The 20,461-nt window shown below is 34.7% G+C and overlaps 1 protein-coding gene and 1 pseudogene across 2 annotated transcripts; both read left to right on the forward strand.

The window, feature by feature from the left end:
- Positions 1-6,584: 6,584 nt before the first annotated feature.
- On the forward strand, positions 6,585-11,262 carry LOC143597631 (mechanosensitive ion channel protein 6-like). Its single transcript, XM_077076078.1, has 5 exons — positions 6,585-8,293; positions 9,354-9,477; positions 9,666-9,959; positions 10,048-10,250; positions 10,649-11,262. Exons 1-5 carry the CDS (start codon positions 6,585-6,587, stop codon positions 10,935-10,937), a joined length of 2,619 nt encoding a protein of 872 aa, XP_076932193.1. The 3' UTR covers positions 10,938-11,262.
- A 4,406-nt stretch (positions 11,263-15,668) lies between these two features.
- On the forward strand, positions 15,669-19,449 carry LOC143597642 (mechanosensitive ion channel protein 4-like; annotated as a pseudogene). Its single transcript, XR_013146962.1, has 4 exons — positions 15,669-16,696; positions 18,724-18,847; positions 19,034-19,327; positions 19,441-19,449. The product of XR_013146962.1 is annotated as a mechanosensitive ion channel protein 4-like (transcript).
- Positions 19,450-20,461: the final 1,012 nt, after the last annotated feature.

A 20,461-nucleotide genomic window follows, 5' to 3' on the forward strand; every position in this document is an offset into this window, starting at 1 on the left:
CAAAATGTGAATTTAGAACAATAATCTAATTGACATTAAAAAAACAACCAAATTCAATACGCAAATTAAGACGATTATTTCTAAAAAGTTTATAACATTTGTTCAATTATGGATAGGAAGCCTGGTGTTTGTTGGAGGTGGAAATCGCGTAGGCCTCTCAAGAGGGCATTTGAAATGTCACAGTTCAATGATATTATCAGTCGTTTGCTTGATATTTCTTTCTCGAACAACCCGGAATCTTGGACTTAGAGTTTGGATGGATCTTCGATGCTTTATTTATTTATTTATTTGGTTAAAGAGGTAGGAAGAGAATTGATAGTCCATAAGCCACTGTATGGAATAGGTTCGTCCATAAAAAAGTAAACATTTTTGCTTGGCGTGTTCTACTAGACATTTTACCAACGCGCGAAAACCTTAGTAGGGCTTGATATTTCTTCCATATTGTGTTCAATTTTTCTGTTCCAAAAGGAAACAATTAATCATGTTCTTGGTCACTGCCACGTTGCAAAGAAGACTTGGAGGCTAGTGGCGATCTGACTAGAGACAAACCTTTTAGTTTCGGTGAATCGAAGATTTGTTGATGTTACTGGACGATGCTCATATTAGCTTGAAACAAAAAGTCTTAATTGAAGTGTTTGCCTTACAACTTGGTGGACTCTTTGGAGTTTCATAAACAATATCGTTTTTTAGCCAAACAAGGTTAGAAGTGGAGAGATTTTTGAGAATATTGCTCGTTATTCTTTTTTAAGATACACTGGTAGAATCATAAAGTTAGATTTACTTGGGATGAGTGTATTAGAAACCCTCTCCTATTGATGTAAATGTCTTTTTCGTCTCCGTCTAGTTTGTTCGGAATCCGGCTATTTTATCCCATCATAGCTTTCAAAATAAATATCATTTTAAGTTTTAAACACATGATACAACGGTAAAACCTTAAATAATGGGAAAATGGTCATTGCATTTTTAAAACCTCTATTAGACATGTAATTTATTTTGTTTTCGCATGTTTAGTTTCTAGTCAGTGCTTTTTAATACATTATCGTCGTTAACAAAAAATAAATAAACAAATCTATGGTGTTTTTTTAATAATTACAATTTTTATCCCTTTAGTCGCATTTTTGTTAACATTAAAAATAATTACAACTTTGCCTATTCATCTTTAATTATACATTTTTTAACCAACTTTCGCCATTATGTTTAAACGGTAATTACTTTTAGCATATGTTAAACACACATACACATATTTAAGTTACACATTAAAAGCAAGCATTCTATTATTTTTTTAATTTGAGTATGATATTGTTGTAGTTTTTGTCAATAAAAAAATAACATGTTACGTGTTCACGCCCAAGTTTTGATTATTTTTAAGTTAAACTTATGAGCGAAAACGCTAGTACAATTTGAAACCGAAAATTAAAGAACAAACCATCCGTTAAACCTAACTGATGAACAGTTTAACGGTTTTAAATTTTCAAACCGAGTCATGAATACCATGACTATTACGTGATTATTAGGTTTTGTGTTTAAACTCTCGCCACATCAAGCAGGACCCGTCTAGTATATTAATTAAAGGATTTAGGCAATAATAAATATACATAAAACCAATAAAAGATACATATATTCATTTATTCATGCATGAGCGTTACTAAATTAGCAATAATGCTAATACCAACTAGACATTAAAACTAAAGAAACGTAATTAATATAATTACAAAATAGAATTATATAATTTATAATATTATAATAACAACTTTAAAAGGGTGTTTGGAAGTACTTATTTTACCTCTTTATAACTTATATGCTATAAGATGTTTGAGAAAGTTACATTTTGTGAGTATATAAGTCATAAATCATAACTTTGTAATTTATAATTTATGACTTAAATAAGTCATAAGGAGGTAAAATAAAGAATCCAAAACACCCCCCCCCCCCCCAATTAAGAACGTTATATATGATATTGTTTAACCTCTCTACTTTCTTTTATAATTTTTTTTTTCGAACTGTGAACTTTTATAGACAACGCCAACAAACAAAAAACACCCACAGGCTGCTTCCACAAGTCGGAGGGCAACCCCTAAAAACGAAGGATTACATTAAGTCAAATTTGCCCCAATTCAGCGAATTTAAAGAGCTATGTTTAGACCTATACTTAAACCAAAGGAAACCCTTAGCCTTAATATCTCTTATAATCTCTTTTACATTAACAACTTTCCCTTCATGTAACGCCTCATTTTTAATAGTAACAACATTAATGATCTTGTAGAGCTCAAGGAGGTCTCTAACCGTGAACCCGAAAATAGGGGGAACCTTGCACCACCGACTTATATGATCCCAAACCACCGACGAGACACCACAAACTGCCATAATATGGTCTGCTGTCTCCCCACTCATCTCACATAGGGGGCACACACTATCCGTTAACTGAATGTTTCTTCGTTCAAGAGCTTTTCTCGTAGGCAACCTATCCATTTCCGCCCTCCACACGTGAATGTTGCACTTATTCGGGACCCATTTGCTCCACTTCATAACATAGTTATTATCGGCATTCTTATTTTTTTCGACTATCCTTTTTACCGAGCTGGCAGAAAATTCGCCATCCTTGTCCCCTAACCACACCCACCGATCCGGCCTGTTAATCCAAACAGACGCATTCATTATTTGTATACACTTCTCCCATTCTTCTAACTCAACAACTGAATTTGGCATTCTTTTCCAACACCAGTTTCAACCAAAATTACCTCCTAATCTTCAAAACCTATTGTTAACTTTACACCTTTCTTTTATAATTACTTTTCATTTTCCTGTACGAACATTATTTTAATATTTTAATTATTTATGCAAACATGGATTTTGTTGGCTTGTTTCAGAAAGATATGTGATTTATTATGTTTTTTTTTTACATATTTGACATGAGTACATGATGTTACTTATTACATGTAGACAGACTAGAAAATTACAACCGAATAGCCATGTCTCATCTTATCCATTATGTTTACACATAAATCATAAATGGGTAATGGATGTTAGAGTTAGATGTTCTATATATAAGATTATAATGTTGTAAACGAATAATTATTTGTTTTCTCTCTGTCAGCCAACACTATAAAACAACTAATTATGTAGTTTTTAATTCTTGTTAGGCTCATGGATATACCTTAATGTTCAGGACATTAAAGCTGAGTTGACAAGGGTTAACGAGTGGCATACCACTCCCTTCATGGGTTATGGTGTTAAATGTAATGTGTTATGTTAACGTAGCATTAAAATCCTCGATCCACACATACACACAATAATTTAAAAAATCAATTTTATATTAAATAAAGAGAGGTAAAGGGTTAACAATTTTCTTAAGGGTGAGATGAAGTGAAACGTTGTATTTACGTGGAGTTAAGGAACGCGAAAGTATAGCCAATGGCCTTACAATCACTTTTCATTTTTGATTTAGCATGTTACAATATTAACTTAATTTATTTATCGCAACACAGGATTTTGTTGTGGTTTAAGAAAAGATGTGTTTAATTGTTTATTATGATATCTTTTACGAATTCGAGGTAACTACATTATCTTACTTGTTTATTATGATATCTTACGTATAAATAAACTTTAAAAAAAAATACAACAAAATCAATTGTTTAAATGTTTATTAATTATTCGCTTAATTCAATCATCAAAATCTCGCTATATACATAAAAGATTATTCTAAACAACCCAAATTTATGCTATTACGTATAAATAAACAACTAGTTTTTCTAGTCAGGTCGTTCATGCGTTTCAGATATCATCTTAGCAGGGCCTTCCTCAAGAACTGATTAATAATTTTGGATAGAATGCGGAAAAAGTTTAATTTGATTAATAATTTTGGATCGAATATATGCTAAAAAAGTTTAATTGAGCCTTAAGTAAAATGGAATTTTTGTACTGTGTTAAAACATTTAAACTTTTAAACAAGCTTATTTGGTTATGCTTTGGGTAGTGTAAAATTTTTCTTTATAAAATTGAGTTTCAATTAATTGGACAATTAGGTTTAAACGCTAAAGATAAATGTCAAATATATATATATATATATATATATATATATATATATAAAGATTTTTAAAAATTTTCAGACCCATCGGGTGATCGGGCCGGGGCCATCGCCCTCCGAGCCCACCTCAAAAATGTCTGAAGCTCAGGTTCCTTTGTCTAGTGAGAATCAAGATGTCTCCTCGTGGTTGGAGCAACAAACTCGGATTCGACAAGAATTTCATTTTCGGTTGAACGAGAAATTGCATCGCTTCAGCTTGGCACTTGCGAGGAAGTTCCAACTTTCATATTGAAATGAGGCTTTCATTAGCTCATTTAGGATGTGATTGATGTATGGAGCCACTGACAGTGAACCTAAGGATGATAATGAAACTCGAACCTGATGGGGTAAGTCGAAACCTAAAATATTTGGGACGGGTAATACACAGGTCATTAGAATATGAGACGGGTTTGGGATGACTTTTGATTTTATTTTTTACGGGATTAGGACGAGTATAGGATTTGTGTTTTGAAAATATCATCCATCAATGATTCATATGCCGTTTACACTTTTCTATATATAGTTTCTCTTAAATTATTCATCGTCCCATCCAAAGCTCATTTATATGTTCAGTTCAGTTTTCAAGTTCGAATTGAAATTTGAATACTAATGTGAAAACTTAGCCACATGCGTCATTGCTTTTTAACATTATGGTAATCATTTTTAATTATTAGTTATGTAATTGATTAAACCCGATAGATATCTGATGACCGTGTAAACCTGACGGTTATTTTTACTAAATAAACAGGTATACCAGAAACCCGTGGATATGACTGATACCCGACGGTTAATTAGTCGATAAATATTCGATGAATTTGGGACATATTTGGGATAGGCTTTACCAACTGGTCATGGGTCTGAGAATGCCTAAACCCGTCTCATACCCAACCTATTACCATCCCTAAGCGAACCACTCGTTTACCTCATGTCTTACGTAAAAATGCGTAAATACCACTTAAACACGTATACATACTGTTTCGACTATGATATTTAAATAAAATAATATATGTGGTAACGTTCAAGTATATAATATAGTTAATAGACTTTATACTAATATTGCTGTTATAAAATCTAGTACTTTTTTAACAGAAACAAATTAGTATAAACATCAAAATTTTCTAGTATCTTTTTTAGTTTTTAGAACGGCTAATAATTTGGTATGTATGGTTTTTATGAATATTTTATATAAATATCAATGGGGAAAATATCATATATAATTTGGTATGTTTTAGACAGACGGTACCACCTTTTTCGGACGTGCAATAATTTTGCACTGTTTTGTAAACGCGGCTTCCCGACAGATAGAAACCAAGTTGACAACTGTACGCCCATGATCGACCATCAACATACATCTAATCTTTCTTACCTTATAAAAACATAAAATTATATTTATACAAAACAGGTCCTTCAATCATCTATACTTCACAAATCCTGTATTGTTTTTCCCCTTTTAATACATTTTATTCCTTTTTTGTTACAAGTATAGATTTTATGACATAATGTTATTTTTTGCATTAATTTTGTCCAATTTTTGGTACACGTTTTGCCAAAATTATATTGTATCTTAAAAGGCATTATATTCTGTATGATTTTGTTTTTAATAGAAGTTATATCGGAAGTAAATAAAATAAACATATAATTTGAAAACAATGTTGCGATGTGTTATTGATATGATTTTTATAAAATCAAGTTGCATGTCATGAATATGTTATATTCTATATACTTTGGTATGCTAATAAGGTTAGTATCTTATATAAATAAAATTACAAACATCTATTCCAAATTATATAGACAAATTTATCTTTTTTAGAGATAGGATAAAGGTAAAGTGGTCCTACCACATGCATCTTAACATTTCTTACTGGCATCTTCAATGTGAACATTGGACGTAACAACTCAACTTTTAAATTTTATGACTTTAGTTTAAATATACTTTAGTTAAAAATAAAATATACTAGGTATATTTTGCTTTATAAAACTTCAATGCCTCATTATGATATGAATCTTAATTAACTTACAGGAGTCAAGTTTTCTAAAATTTACATCCAAATATTAATTAAAAATAACCAATATCTCAACCTTTTTAAGTTTCTATAAATCATAAATGATTATAAGTTACAAAAGTAAACACAATATATGCTAAATGTAAAAAACTCAATATCAAAAATAGTTTGAAGGTTCAAATAGGCATAAATTGATTATTGTCACAAAAGTAAACACAATATATACTTAAAATAAAAACTCATATTCTTTAAAAATTGTCACAAGGATATCAAAAATAGTTTATTGGCTCAAATAGGCATAAGTTGATAATTGTCACATCAAGAGATTATAAAACAAAAAACACCCGAAGGGCTTAACTTGCCAACCTTACAAACTTCAGGGTTAGACAAAAAGCATGTCTTTTCCGTTTCGTCTGTTATATATACTACTTTATTTTGATGATTCATCATCTGCTTCGTTTACAGTCCACCGATTTAACCATTATTTTAATCCCCCTGATTTAAACCCTTCCATTCACATGGACAAATTCAGAAAATCTTTCAACCGGTCACCACCAGACCCAGAAGAACACCAAATCTTACTAAACCAAACCGGTCACAAAATCATCGACCTCAGCTCCGTTACAACCACCACCATGCGTCCGTCGCAGTCTCCGTCTCCCGACTACCACGACAGCGACATCGAAAAATGCATTAGCGACAACAATGCCCCAAGCTCTACTGCTTCTTTGGGCTCCACTTCTTCCAAAGAAGCAGTAGAGTTGGCTAACTACAAGTACACAAATTACCCTCCACCCAATAAAGTCTGGCGAGACTCAAGCTATGACTTCTCCAACGATGGAGACAAATTTGACTTTATAACGTCGGATTCGGCCTCTCCGCAGCAGTCCCCGACGCTGTCGAGGATTGCGGAGAGTCCGAACAACTACGGAATCCTAACGCCCAAAGACGTTAGGGTTTCCTTCCACGAGGAAGTGGTCCAGCCGCAACAGGTTCGGCGCCGGTCGAACGTCTCGACCGGAGCCGGTGGCGGGAGCAATGAAGTCACTGTTTGCTCCGCCAACGCGTCGTTCAGGGCGGAGTCGAACCTGTTGCGGACGAAAACCAAGTCGAGGCTGTTAGATCAGCCCGAGCCGGATCAGAGATCCGGCAGGTTGTCGAAATCTGGGGTTTTGAATAAGGGCGGGAGCGAAATCGATGAGGATGATCCGTTTCTGGATGATGATTTACCGGACGAGTATAAACAGTTAAGGTATAGCAAATGGACATTGTTTCAATTGTTTAGTTTGATAATGATTCTAGCCGCGTTAACTTGCACACTCACACTTCCGTTTTTAAAGCACAAAACCGCGTTTGATCTTGAGTTATGGAAATGGGGGGTTATGCTTTTGGTTGTGGTATGCGGAAGATTAGTTTCCGGTTGGGGGATACGGGTTATTGTTATACTAATCGAGCGAAACTTTGTGTTGCGGAAACGGGTACTTTATTTCGTGTATGGGTTGCGAAAAGCGGTTCAAAACTGCGTGTGGTTAACGCTGATTTTAATCGCTTGGCAATGCATATTCGATGAGAAAGTTGAAGAGCGAATAAGAAAGGGGAAAGAGGTTTTGCCTTATGTGACCAAGGTTTGGGTTTGTCTATTGGTTGGGACCATTGTCTGGCTATTAAAGACATTGTTGGTGAAAGTACTCGCGTCATCGTTCCATGTGAGCACTTTTTTTGACCGGATTCAAGAATCTTTGTTTAACCAGTATGTGATCGAGTCGTTATCGGGCCCACCGTTGATGGAGATTCAACATGTAAACGAGGAAAGCGATAAAATGTTGGAGGAGGTTGAGAAGCTTCAGAGTGCGGGGGCCATATTACCGCCCGATTTGAAGGCGAATATATTGAAGAAAAGTGGGAGGTTTATTGGTACTCCTAGAACTAATGTTAACACTCCCATGACTGGTAAAAGTGGTAAATTTTCGGAAGTTATTACGCCTAAGAAGGTTGATGAAGGGATTACAATTGATCACTTGCATCGGTTGAACCAGAAGAATATATCTGCTTGGAATATGAAGCGGTTGATGAACATTGTTCGTACGGGTGTTTTGTCTACTTTGGATGAACAGTTGCAGGGTGCAACCGGGGATGAGGATGAGTCTGCGGTGCAAATCACGAATGAAAAGCAAGCGAAAGTTGCAGCCAAGAAAATTTTTAACAATGTTGCTAAACAAGGCTCCAAGTAAGTTCTTGATCTTTATTTAATATTGTCTTGATCGGTTTTGTGTTAGAATACTTTCAACTGGTTGTGTGTGTTGTAACTGTAATTAGGTTGTTCATCGGTTCGGTTTTTGGGTTTTCGGTCAGGTATTTTTTTCGGTGGTAACCAAAAATTGAACCGAACTGAAACGAATTCAGTATGGTTCAAACTGAACCGAATAACCAAATAAGAATTCTGGTTGGTTTTAGTTTAAGCGAGTTCAACTCCTGAATTGGTTATTCGGTTACGGTTGAAAACCTATATTCAACTTTCAAAATGGTTAACCAAATAATAATATCTTAATCATTTTAAACGGTTTATTAGATTAACTCGAGATCAGCTCGCTAAAAGCTTGAATTGAGCACTTTTACATCCGAGCTGCTCTTGAGCTAACCGAGCTTGAGTCTTTATTGTACCTCAGTTGATAAATGAGTTAATAAACGAGTTTGAGCCCGAGCTTCCCACATAGAAGCTTGATTAGGCTCACGAGCATAAACGGGCCTATTGTTAATAATTAATATTATAGATTAAAATATGATAAAAATAGCCAAGCAGTATATATTAAGTTGTGTAAATATTAAATGTTATAATTATAAATATATAAAATAATAGTATAGTCTTATATAATTGAATTAACAAGATAATGATCTAATTATAAACGAGACGAGCCCAATCCAAACTCAAGCTTGAGAACTACTTACAACTGAGCTTTATTTTTAGGATCCATGGTTTTGTCATGCCTCGTGAATTTGTGATTAACAAACATAAGTGTGGGCATGGTCAACCTAAGTTGTTAGCTAGTAGTCAACCTTTCTTTGTTAGCTTGTGCTTAGTGGCGGAGGTAAGAGTTTCTATGTGGGTCGATTGACTTAAAAAAGGTTATTATAATTTTTATTATCAACTGAAAATTTGTGAGCCAAAAACGTTACAGGAAGTTACATTACGTAGCATATTACCGTATAGATGGATCATTGTATTTACATAGCATAAGTTTTATTCATGTCGAACATCTTTTCACCATCGTTTAATTTTGCTTTGATAGGCGCATATATTTAGAGGATTTGATGCGTTTTTTGAGAGAGGATGAAGCGTTGAAAGCAATACGACTCTTTGATGGAGAGTGTGAAACAAAAGGAATTAGCAAAGGAACTCTCAAAAACTGGGTGGTACGAATGCTTCTGATCGTGTGTATTTAAGTTTAATAAAAGTAGTATTATTTTAAACTTACCCATTTAACTCGTTAGGGATTAACCATAACCTGAAATTGAATCGACCCATTCATAAGTGAATGGGTCCAAATTTATAAAGTTTCGGTTTAAGGGATTTAAAAAATGATATGTTATTTATCTTTTAGGTTAATGTATTCCGAGAGCGAAGGGCGCTTGCATTGTCTCTCAATGACACAAAGACAGCTGTAAACAAACTTCATCAAATGTTAAACGTGGTTGTTGGGATCTTAGTTATTGTTATTTGGCTTCTTGTACTTAAAGTGGCAACCACACATTTCTTTATATTCCTAAGTTCACAACTGCTTCTGGTCGTGTTCGTGTTTGGTAACACATGCAAGACAACTTTCGAGGCCATGATTTTCTTGTTCGTGATGCATCCATTTGATGTTGGTGATCGTTGTGAAATCGACAGTGTTCAGGTAAACATTTAAACATAACATATTTTGAAGATTAAATTTTTGACTCGTGTGCTTATGAACATTTGTATTTTGATGATTCTTATTGTAGATGATAGTGGAGGAGATGAATATATTAACAACGGTTTTCTTGAGGTTCGATAATCAGAAAATTATATACCCGAACAGTGTATTGGCCACGAAACCGATTGCTAATTATTATCGTAGTCCGGATATGGGAGATGCTATCGATTTCTGTATACATGTGTCGACTCCCGTAGAAAAGATTGCTTTGATGAAAGAAAGGATTACAAGGTACCTACTCGTTTATTTTAGTAACAGTTCTTTTCCATAAAATTACTTAATGCGGGATGGGTATTCGGGTATGATATTAATTATAAAAATCTTCACGGTTTTGACTGTTTGAGGCGGGTATGGTGTTAGGGATGATAACGGTCTGACTACTAGAAAAGATTCATACCCGTTTATATGTATCGAAACTGAATATATTAATATATTATATCGTAAATGAGTATACTAGATGCACATACGATAGGAAACCCGCGACCCATAATGGGGGTACCCGACAGGTGTAAGACCGGGTACAAATTGGGGATTTACCAAAACGCGTTCTATAACCAACTCGTTACTAATTTTGTTAAATTTCGCCAATAACTAATATTAATGGTCTTAACGCTTTGTTATTATTTCAGCTATATTGAGAACAAGAGTGATCATTGGTACCCGGCACCTTTGATTGTTGTGAGGGATGTTGAAGACTTGAACAGGCTAAAGATCTCGATATGGATATCACACCGTATGAACTTCCAAGACATGGGTGAAAGGTGGCAACGGCGAGCTCTTTTAGTTGAGGAAATGATTAAAGTCTTTAGAGACCTCGATATTGAATACCGCATGCTACCCGTTGATGTTAATGTCCGTAACATGCCGTCTTTGGCCTCAAACCGGCTTCCCTCGACTTGGTCCACATGCACGAATTAATCATACATTTAGACACTAAGAACTCGTTTTCGTTATGTTTTACTCTTTGCTTTTGTTCCATGGTAGAATAATACTAGATAGACATGTGAATACCTGGTTATATAAGATTCTTATTCTTGAAAGAATAGGATCTTCGGTGATAGTACATTTATTCATTCGGTCCATTTGTTTTGTTTCTTGCGGTTTTGTGGATCGTAGATGGTAAATGGAGAATGAAGGATTTAGCAGATGGAGGAAGGTTGTATGGTGGTTTTTTTTTTTTTGTGCATATATGTTAATTCGTTACTTTTAGGGCAAGCTTGGGCTTGGAGTGGTTTTAAACGAGCTGAAAAGCTGAGCTTGAGTTATAAACATATATATTTTCAAAATCGAGGCAAACCCAACCAAGGGTGGCTCGGGCTTGACTCGTTTGTAATTTACAAACCGAACAATACATAATACATGTCAGTCAATCAATCATACCCAGTGGAATCCCACCAATAGCAAAGCTATAAGTAGGGTCTGGGGATGGTGGGATGTAGGCACATCGTACCTCTATTCGATGGGATAGAGAGGTGGCTCCAGGGAGACCCTCAGCTCAAGATAACATTGTATGGGAGAAAATAAGGGGCATCAAAGTACAAAATTGATAAAATTGATAATAGCACGTACTTATACATGTATAGATAACCATATAGAACTATATGAGAAGAGAAAACATAATGGTGTGTGGCCAAAAACATGTAAAGAAAAACCGCTAAGGTATTCTTTTCTTCCTAAAAATCCTTAGCCTTAATTCTAAGTCTCCAAGAATTCCTATCCTCAACCATGTCCTCTGAGAGGCTTAGGTGTAGCAACTCATGTCTAATCCTCTCATCCCAAGTCAATTTTGGCCGGCCTCTACCCCTCTTCCCCCCTATAGTTATGTTTTCTACGGATCTAACAGGGTTCGTCATCTGTCTTCTCTTCACATGTCCGAACCATCTCAATCTCCACTCTCTTATCTTGTCGGATATGTTAGCTACCCCTAATCTCTCCCTAAACCCCTTGTTTGTTATTCGGTCTAACCTTGAGTGCCCACACATCCAGCGTAACATTCTTATCTCTGCTACCTCCAATTTCCGCTCTTGTGCCTTCTTGATGGCCCAACAATCTGTTCCATATAACATTGCAGGTCTTACTGCAACCCTATAAAATTTTCCCTTTAGTTTAGTTGGGAAACTCTTGTCGCGCAATATACATGTGGCTGCTCTCCATCTACACCATCCTACCTGAACTCGATGTGCCACATCGCTGTCTAATTCCCCATCGCTCTGAACAAATGATCGTAGATACTTGAACTTCGTGACCTGCGTAACCACATGCCCTTCAATGGTGATCTGAACATCCTCATTGTCATTTACCCTGCTAAAATCACAGAGTAGGTACTCCGTCTTAGAGCGATTAATCCTTAATCCTTTTGTCTCTAAGGCTGTTCGCCATTCCTCTAGCCTCCCATTTAGTTCTTGTTTACTCTCAGCAACTAACACAATGTCTTCTGCGAACATCATGCACCACGGGAGTGTCTCTTGAATTGACTTTGATAACTCATCCAAGACTACTGCAAAAAGAAACGGACTCAACGTTGACCCCTGGTGAAGGCCTACCTCCACAGGGAAGAAATCGGTGTCTCCCACGGGCGCACGAACACTTGTTGCACTCCTGGTATACATATCCACAATTACCTCTATATATTTCCTCGGAACCCTTCTACCCTGTAGGCACTTCCAAAGAACTTTGCGTGGCACACTGTCGTACGTTTTTTCTAGGTCAATAAACACCATATGGAGGTCGCGCTTCTTCTCCCTATACTTTTCCATCAATCTTCTTATAATGTGTATTGCCTCTGTGGTGGAACGCCCCGGCATGAATCCAAATTGGTTCATCGTAACCTGAGTTTCCCGTCTAAGTCTGACCTCCATCACTCTTTCCCAAAGCTTCATAGTATGGCTTAGTAGTTTGATTCCTCGGTAGTTACCACAACATTGGGCGTCTCCTTTGTTCTTGTAAATTGGGACTACGACACTGGTCCTCCACTGGTCTGGCATTTTACCAGATTTGAGGATAATGTTGAACAAAGTAGTTAACCACATGAGTCCTTCTTCTCCCAGGCACTTCCACACCTCGATGGGTATGTTGTCTGGGCCAACCGCCTTAGCCCTTCCCATCCTCCTAAGTGCAGTCTGGACCTCTTCCCGTATGATCCGTCGGCAGTAGCAGTTATTCGGTTGTTGTCGTTGAAGGGTTGTGTCGTCATATTCCTCTTGGTTTTAATACATGTGTAGGTTCAAAAATAAATTTCTTTATGGTTTTTATTAGAATTTTAAAAGAGAGAAGATGTATAGAAAGTTCATTTTAACGATTTTCTTGTATTTTAAACAATGCTTTATTTAATATGATCAAAATCAAGGCGTGTTTTTTTGCGAGTGAGCTACATTGATCTGAAACATAGCTATATGAGAAAACGATCTTGAGCCAAATTAACTCGGCTTTCTAGACGAGCGTGTTGCCTTCAACTCAAACTAGAACAAAGTACTTATTCAAGCTAGGGAGTTGACAAATCAACTCAAGTTTTGTATGAGTGAGATGCCTTGAGCTTGAACTCGGCTTGGGCATTTATACGAGCTAGTGAGCTTGAGTGAAATCAACTTGAAATTAGGATCAAGCATGACTTGACTATGCCAACTACCATCCGAAGTTAGCAATTCAAACAAATTTGAGTCAATTACTGTAAGCAATGTCGTAAAAGTAGGTCTAGGAAGTTGAGTACTCCCCAAGTCATCACTACAGGGTATATGATGCCAATGTGACTTTCTTTAACTTTGCATAGTTAATAAGAATCAATCAAATGTTGTTAACCTCAGTTAGAATTAGGTATACTCGGTCAACTTAGACTGATTTTAACTTAAAAAATAAAACATAATTCGTATATCTATAATATTAAATAACAAATATCATTTTTTTTAATTAATAATGAGCAAGAATTAGAATAATTTAGTATTTAAAAAATGTATTTTCTCTTATTTATATTCATATTTACCTAATTTGTTATAAGAGCATCCACATCAACAAACCTTCACAAACCGACACATCAACGCCACATCAGATTTCAAACTTTTTTCAAAAACCCCAACTTTCTGACACAATAACAAGCCTTTACAAACCTCATTAAAATATTATTAATACCTTATATATAATATATATGTATATATCCATGTGAGAGGGTGGGAAAATTGACCCACCATCCCTTGTTTGTTGCAAGTTTGCAAATTCAAACTACACCAATTAAATTTAGCTCTACATCAATGTCATATGCTTGCATCATCAATTTGTCATTGCCATGTGTATTCAAACTTTTGATCCAAGGCCTTGATGTAGATGCTCTAAGCATCAGTTAACTTATGACGTTTGACATATATATGGTATCCAAAATCATTTCGATTTATATTTACCATGTTTGATTAGTCGAGTACTCCAAGTATGCCCAACTCCCAGTCGACCACCTAGGACCCGCTAGCGAATTTTGCAACATTTCATTTCTACAATTCCTTTCAAATTATTTCTTTACAAAACAACCTATTTAATAAATTCATACAAATTTGATGTCCAATCCTTTCTATAAATGTCTACTCATGTCTCCTTTGTTATTGTTACACCATTGGAATCCTGTGCAAAGACTTTTTTTTTTCCTTTTTCTTCTGTTGTCCGTTAGTGAAGTCTTTTTCTTTAATAATGCCATTTTCATGTATTCATATATTCGTTTACCCGTATATGTAATTTTGATCGTTGGTGTGCCTTGAAAGAGAACTTAATCCAAAATATAAAGTAATTGATTTGGCATGCTATTCGCATAATAAAAGAAGAGTTTGGTTCTATGTTGTAAATCACCTTTTTTTGACATAATATTCTAGCCTTAATTTGCTACTATTTTTCATCCAACCACATATGATCAGTGGGCTCGTTTGCTCCACTAAAGTCCCCATGACAGGTGTGTTTCATGCTCTATGGTTCTCTATGAATCAAGTTCTCATTCTTGATTCTCCATATGTTTCTCGACCCTAACAAAAACCCGTATATTGATTTATTTATTTATATATGTTAAAACATCATGTAATTAACTTGAACACAACCGTCTAACACATGTATCTAAATGAGTTAAATAAGTTGACGAGTTGTATGTAAAGTTGTAACACGGGCGTGGTTGTAATAAATTTGAAAAATGAGATAAGTTGGCATGTAATTATTTTAATTTATGATTTTATTTAATTAAATGAGTTAGACATGACAACCCAAAACCTGAATATTATATGAATCCGGACACGTCTCATGTATCTATTCATGCTAAAGACATTAGCCCCAACTCAAACACATTGAAAATCGTGTTACATGAACATGATTGTGTAATATGTCTATCCAAACGAGTCAAACATGTTTACTGGGTGGCCATTTGTAATAAATAGGTTAGACACGTTAGGTTGACCACTTTTATTTTATTTTACAGGTTAATAAGCAAAATATTAAAAGAGTTAAAACACATCACTCTAAAAATAACATGTTTACTAAATAAATTCATGTAAGACGTGACAACCCAAAACCTGATTAGATTCGTGTCTATGATTAATATCATGCAATGAGTTGTATTGTTGTAATACGAACTTCCAGTAAGGGGTCTTTTATGTCCTATAAATGCATCAATAAGAGATCTTTATTCAACCACATCCAATATCTCCTATGGACCGGTCCACAAGCTCAATCAACAACTCATTGAACGAGGTTCTTATCAAGGTCAAAGATATTGAAGATGCACCTTCACAAACTCATGGTTACTGCCCCCTACTTGATCAAGAACTGGCCCAAGATCATGCTTCGAACGTGAAACGAAAGCGCGGTCCCAAACAAGACTACGCATGGTTCAAGGAAGACGATTTCAATATCGATTGCATCATCGAAGACACGAGCAACCTAAAGCAAAAACTCTATCTACAAGTCACTCAATGGTTGCTACTTTTGTTACTTTTGGCTTTGTTTATATGCTCACTTTCGATTTCCCGTTTAACACGGCTAGAAATGTGGGATGTTGCGGTTTGGAAATGGGAACTACTCGTGTTAGTGATTATCTGTGGGCGGTTGATCGCTAATATGGTCGTGGAAGTGATCGTCTCACTAGTCGAGTGCAAGTTTCACTTGAAAATAGGCGTTTTGTATGTTGCGTATGGTATAAGGAAATCAATCTGAAACCTCGTTTGGTTGAGTTTATTCGTGATTGCATCGCATTTTGTTGTCGCGCGCAAAAATCATATTCGTCATTTTTTTACAAAGGTTACTATATGTTTAATAGTGGGCGCGCTTGTATGGCTTCTAAAGACGATTATTGTTAAGGTTCTTGCGGCTTCTTTCCATTTGATCGCGTTCTTTAGACGTATTAAAGTGTCGTTATACAAGCAATATGTGATAAAGAAGCTCGGTGGGGATCTCGTTAAGGGGAGAGACCGATAGGAAGCGTGCGGTCATAGTAAGTTATCTAGTTGGGTGCTCGGGAAGAAGAAAGTAACCGCGTTAAAAGTAAGACGCATGATAGAAATTGTACAAGCGGGAGATTTACCACGCTTGTCTATAGTAGACGAGGATCTACCCGTTCGGTCGGATGAGGAGGAAGAGAACGAGTGTTCGTTACGCGCCCAATACCGAAAAGTTATAAATGATGCTCGTGAAATTTTTCTAAGCGTGACTCAACAATCCAAGTAAACGATCTCACTCTCTTAATACTAATATGTAGCGAGATAACCGTTTAGGGCTATTTGGTTGCCTCTTACTTATTTCATTAAGAGGCTACGCTATCTTTTAATCGGTCATAGGTAGCGTGCGTTTGGTTACACTTCTAAATGGCTCATAAAACCTTCTTAATGGTTAAGTTTCAGAGACACGTTGAATGATTTAGATGCTACCTCTTAATCGGTCATACATCTTATTGATTCAGCTCAAGATTGCCAAACAGTCCCTTAGTGGTGTTTCAAACTTAAAATATGTTTTTAAAGTTGATGTGCACGAACGAGTTGGGTCGGGTAACAAACTAAAACGTTGTTGGTTTATTTATACACATATAACCATAACTTAATTTAAAATAAGAAAAATACTTAAATCATTAAAAATCAATATCACTTATTTAATTTACATCGAAACAAAAGGTAAGCGACCGTGGTTGTAGAAAAAAACATTTTTTGATTATTTAATTTCAGTTTTTTGGTTATTCTCTAATTATTCGTTTTTTGTTGATATCAAATTATTAAGGATCACCAGAAATATTATATTATTTATTACATATATATGTGAATATAGTAAGGAATATTATATCTATCTATCTATAATATATATAAACGAAGATCCAAAAATCATAGGTGTCGCGATGTGGTCGCTCTCCCTTTTTTGGAGTCATCAGATTTGTTTAATTTTAAATAGAGACTTCCCATGCATTTGATCCGAATTCATGGGTATGGATCTTACAAACCCAGATATTTCTTAAACGGGTTATAACATCTCATGAAAAAAATTATTCTCATCAAATTGTTGATGTATAAATCCTATAAAATAGGATATACTAAAAATTAATATCTTATTTATTTTAAGAAAGATATATATATTATTTAAATTAAAAAACCAATTTTATAGTAAAAAAAATAAACGGGTCTTGGGTCTCATCAAACCATAAGTATATTATTAACTTTCATAAATATTATTTATAACTAAAAAATCAATTTTATAGTAAAAAAATAAACGGGTCTTGGGTCTCATCAAAACCATATAGCTTTTAAACCGGGTTATAACATCTCATTTATTTGTGAAACAATTAATCATCAAACCATAAGTATATTATTAACTTTGATACAATAAAAAAATATAAATTCAAAAAATAAATAAATATTAGGATAAACAATATAAAACAACCCCCGTAAGACGGGGGATAAAAACTAGTAATATATATAAACGAAAACATAAAAATTCTATGTGTCGGGATGTTGTCGCTCCCTCTTTTTTTGGAGTCACCAGATTTGCTTGATTTTTAAATGAAGGTTTCTCATGCATTTGACCCAAATTCATGGATATGGGTATTACCAAACCCATATATTTCTTAAAAGGGTTATAACATCTCATTAAATTAAAAATTATTCTCACCAAATCATTGATGTAAAAATCCTATAAAATAGGATATACTAAAAATTAATATCTTATTTATTTTAAAAAAGGTATATATATTATTTAAATTAAAAAACCAATTTTATAGTAAAAAAAATAAATGGGTCTTTGGTCTTATCAAACTATAAGTATATTATTAACTTTAATAAATATTATTTATAATTGAAAATAAATTTTATAGTAAAAGAAATAAACGGGTATTGGGTCTCATCAAAACCATTAGCTTTTAAATCGGGTTATTATTAACTTTCACACAATAAAAAAATATAAATTCAAAAATTAAATAAATATTAGAATAACTAATATAAAACAACCCCCGTAATACGGGGGATAAAAACTAGTTATTTTAATAACAATCATATTATTCTAATAACAATGGAATTAATTAAGTAAACTCTCGTTAAGAGGTTTATGGATAAAAATATACTTTGTTTGACTTTTCACATGTTCTTTGTTTCAAGAAAATAAATAACATATGAATTCCGTCAACTTTTTTATTTTTTTGACTTATTGGTTTGATTTAAAAAGTCAACAACGCATCTTATGTCTATGTTAATGATTTATGAATTTGGAAAAGGTATATCACAATCGGAGATTTGGAGGATCGGTTGGGTAAAGAAAAGGTTTCCAAAGCAAAAGAACTGTTTGTTGGATCAATCCATCAAGCTCATATAACCGAGGACGGTTTCAAGCATTGGATGGTAAACAAGTTCTTATCATAACGCTTTTCGACTAGAACTATGTACACGAAAAGTGTACACCGACTAGTTTCTAATCAGAGCGAAAATTTCATAATTTATAATTATAATTTTATATAAATATTTTTAAAGAATTTAAATATCTGCACAATTTGGTGTGACAAATTCATTTTCCTCTTATTAATGAAGAAGGAAGCATATACGGAAAGGAGGACTCTAGCATTATCGGTCAACGATACAAAGACAACAGTGGATGATCTCCATCGTATCATGGATGTGATTGTGTTGATTATGATCGTGATCATTTGGCTTATAATATGTGGTGTCCCGGTTACACATTTCTTGATATTCGTCACAACTCAACTTGCACTTGGTGTATATGTGATTGGTAACACCGGCAAGGGAGTGTTTGAGTCTATAGTGTTCTTATTTATCATGCATCCCTAAGATGTTGGTGATAGATGCGAAGTAGATGGCAAGCAGGTAACCCGTTTAGTTATGAATTGGTCAATTTCTATTAGAGTCGTTATATTCAAACACCACTCACATAGTGTGTTAACAATTTTTTTTTCTTTTTCATATTCAATTTAAACTAGAATATTTAAATTAAAAGTATTCTAGCATTTCAGTTTTGAATAGGTGATTTCTATTATATTTTATTTTAAAAGTGACAATTCAAGACGTCATTTGAGTTAAAAGTCGAACAAAGTTTATTTTTAAAGCATACAACCTTTTAAATATGTATTACTAGCCTATGTACCCGTGTAATACACGGGTTGATAAAAATATTTTTAAAACATATTAATAAAGATATAACATTGTAACCTAGAGATGTTCAAAACGGTTTGGGACTAGGAACCGGAACCGGTTCCTAACCGGTTCCTATATTCAAAACCACCTTTTAAACCGGTTCCAGGCTCGAACCGGTTAGGGAACCGAACCGGTTCTCCCACCCTCGGACCCCTAACCTATCTAACCGGTTCTTACCGGTTCCTAACCCGGTTCCTGTACCGTAACCGGTCAAAAAACGGCTATTTTTGATCCCAACGGTCAAAAAATGGCCAAAAAAAACGGTTAGGAACCGGTTCCGGTTCCTACCCGCCCCCAGTCAGAAATGCAAGAACCGGTCACGGATCATCGGGTTGAATCAGATAGGGTCCGGTTCCTAAAAAAACGGGTAGGAACCGGTTCAGGTCCGGTTCGGGTCCACCGGTTCGGTTCCAGGAACCGGTTTTGTTGATCATCTCTATTGTAACCAAGTAACTTAAATATGACATGTCATTTTCACTGTAGTAAGGTGATTAAGGTATGGAATTAGAAATCATGGTTCAAACCCAATGGAGTGTAAAAATTTAGTGGTTCAAAAAAAAAAACTTAAATATGGCAAAAAATAAATAACTATTTAAAAATAAATTAAATTAATTGTAAATTTCTAAATACTTCTTAGATATAACATTTGCTTTTGTATTTGCTCGACAAAATAAACGAAATCTAGACTTTGCTTTGTTCCCAAATTTCACAAACATCGTAGCCGGTTAACTTGTGGTTCTTTTAATATGCTACCGAGTTCCTTTTCAATATTTGCGTAGAATGTACCGTCAATTTTGTACTCCACTG

The sequence above is a fragment of the Bidens hawaiensis genome, unplaced genomic scaffold, assembly GCF_021521415.1.
Source record: "Bidens hawaiensis isolate Kalapana, Puna unplaced genomic scaffold, B.hawaiensis_p1.1 tig00001792_1, whole genome shotgun sequence".
NCBI classification, from domain to species: Eukaryota; Viridiplantae; Streptophyta; class Magnoliopsida; order Asterales; family Asteraceae; genus Bidens; species Bidens hawaiensis.

Coding starts and splice junctions, on each gene's coding strand:
- LOC143597631 (XM_077076078.1), top strand. CDS start 6,585: ATGGACAAATTCAGAAAATCTTTCAACCGGTCACCACCAGACCCAGAA. Junction 8,294..9,353: donor GTTGCTAAACAAGGCTCCAA/GTAAGTTCTTGA, acceptor TTGCTTTGATAG/GCGCATATATTTAGAGGATT. Junction 9,478..9,665: donor GAACTCTCAAAAACTGGGTG/GTACGAATGCTT, acceptor TTTATCTTTTAG/GTTAATGTATTCCGAGAGCG.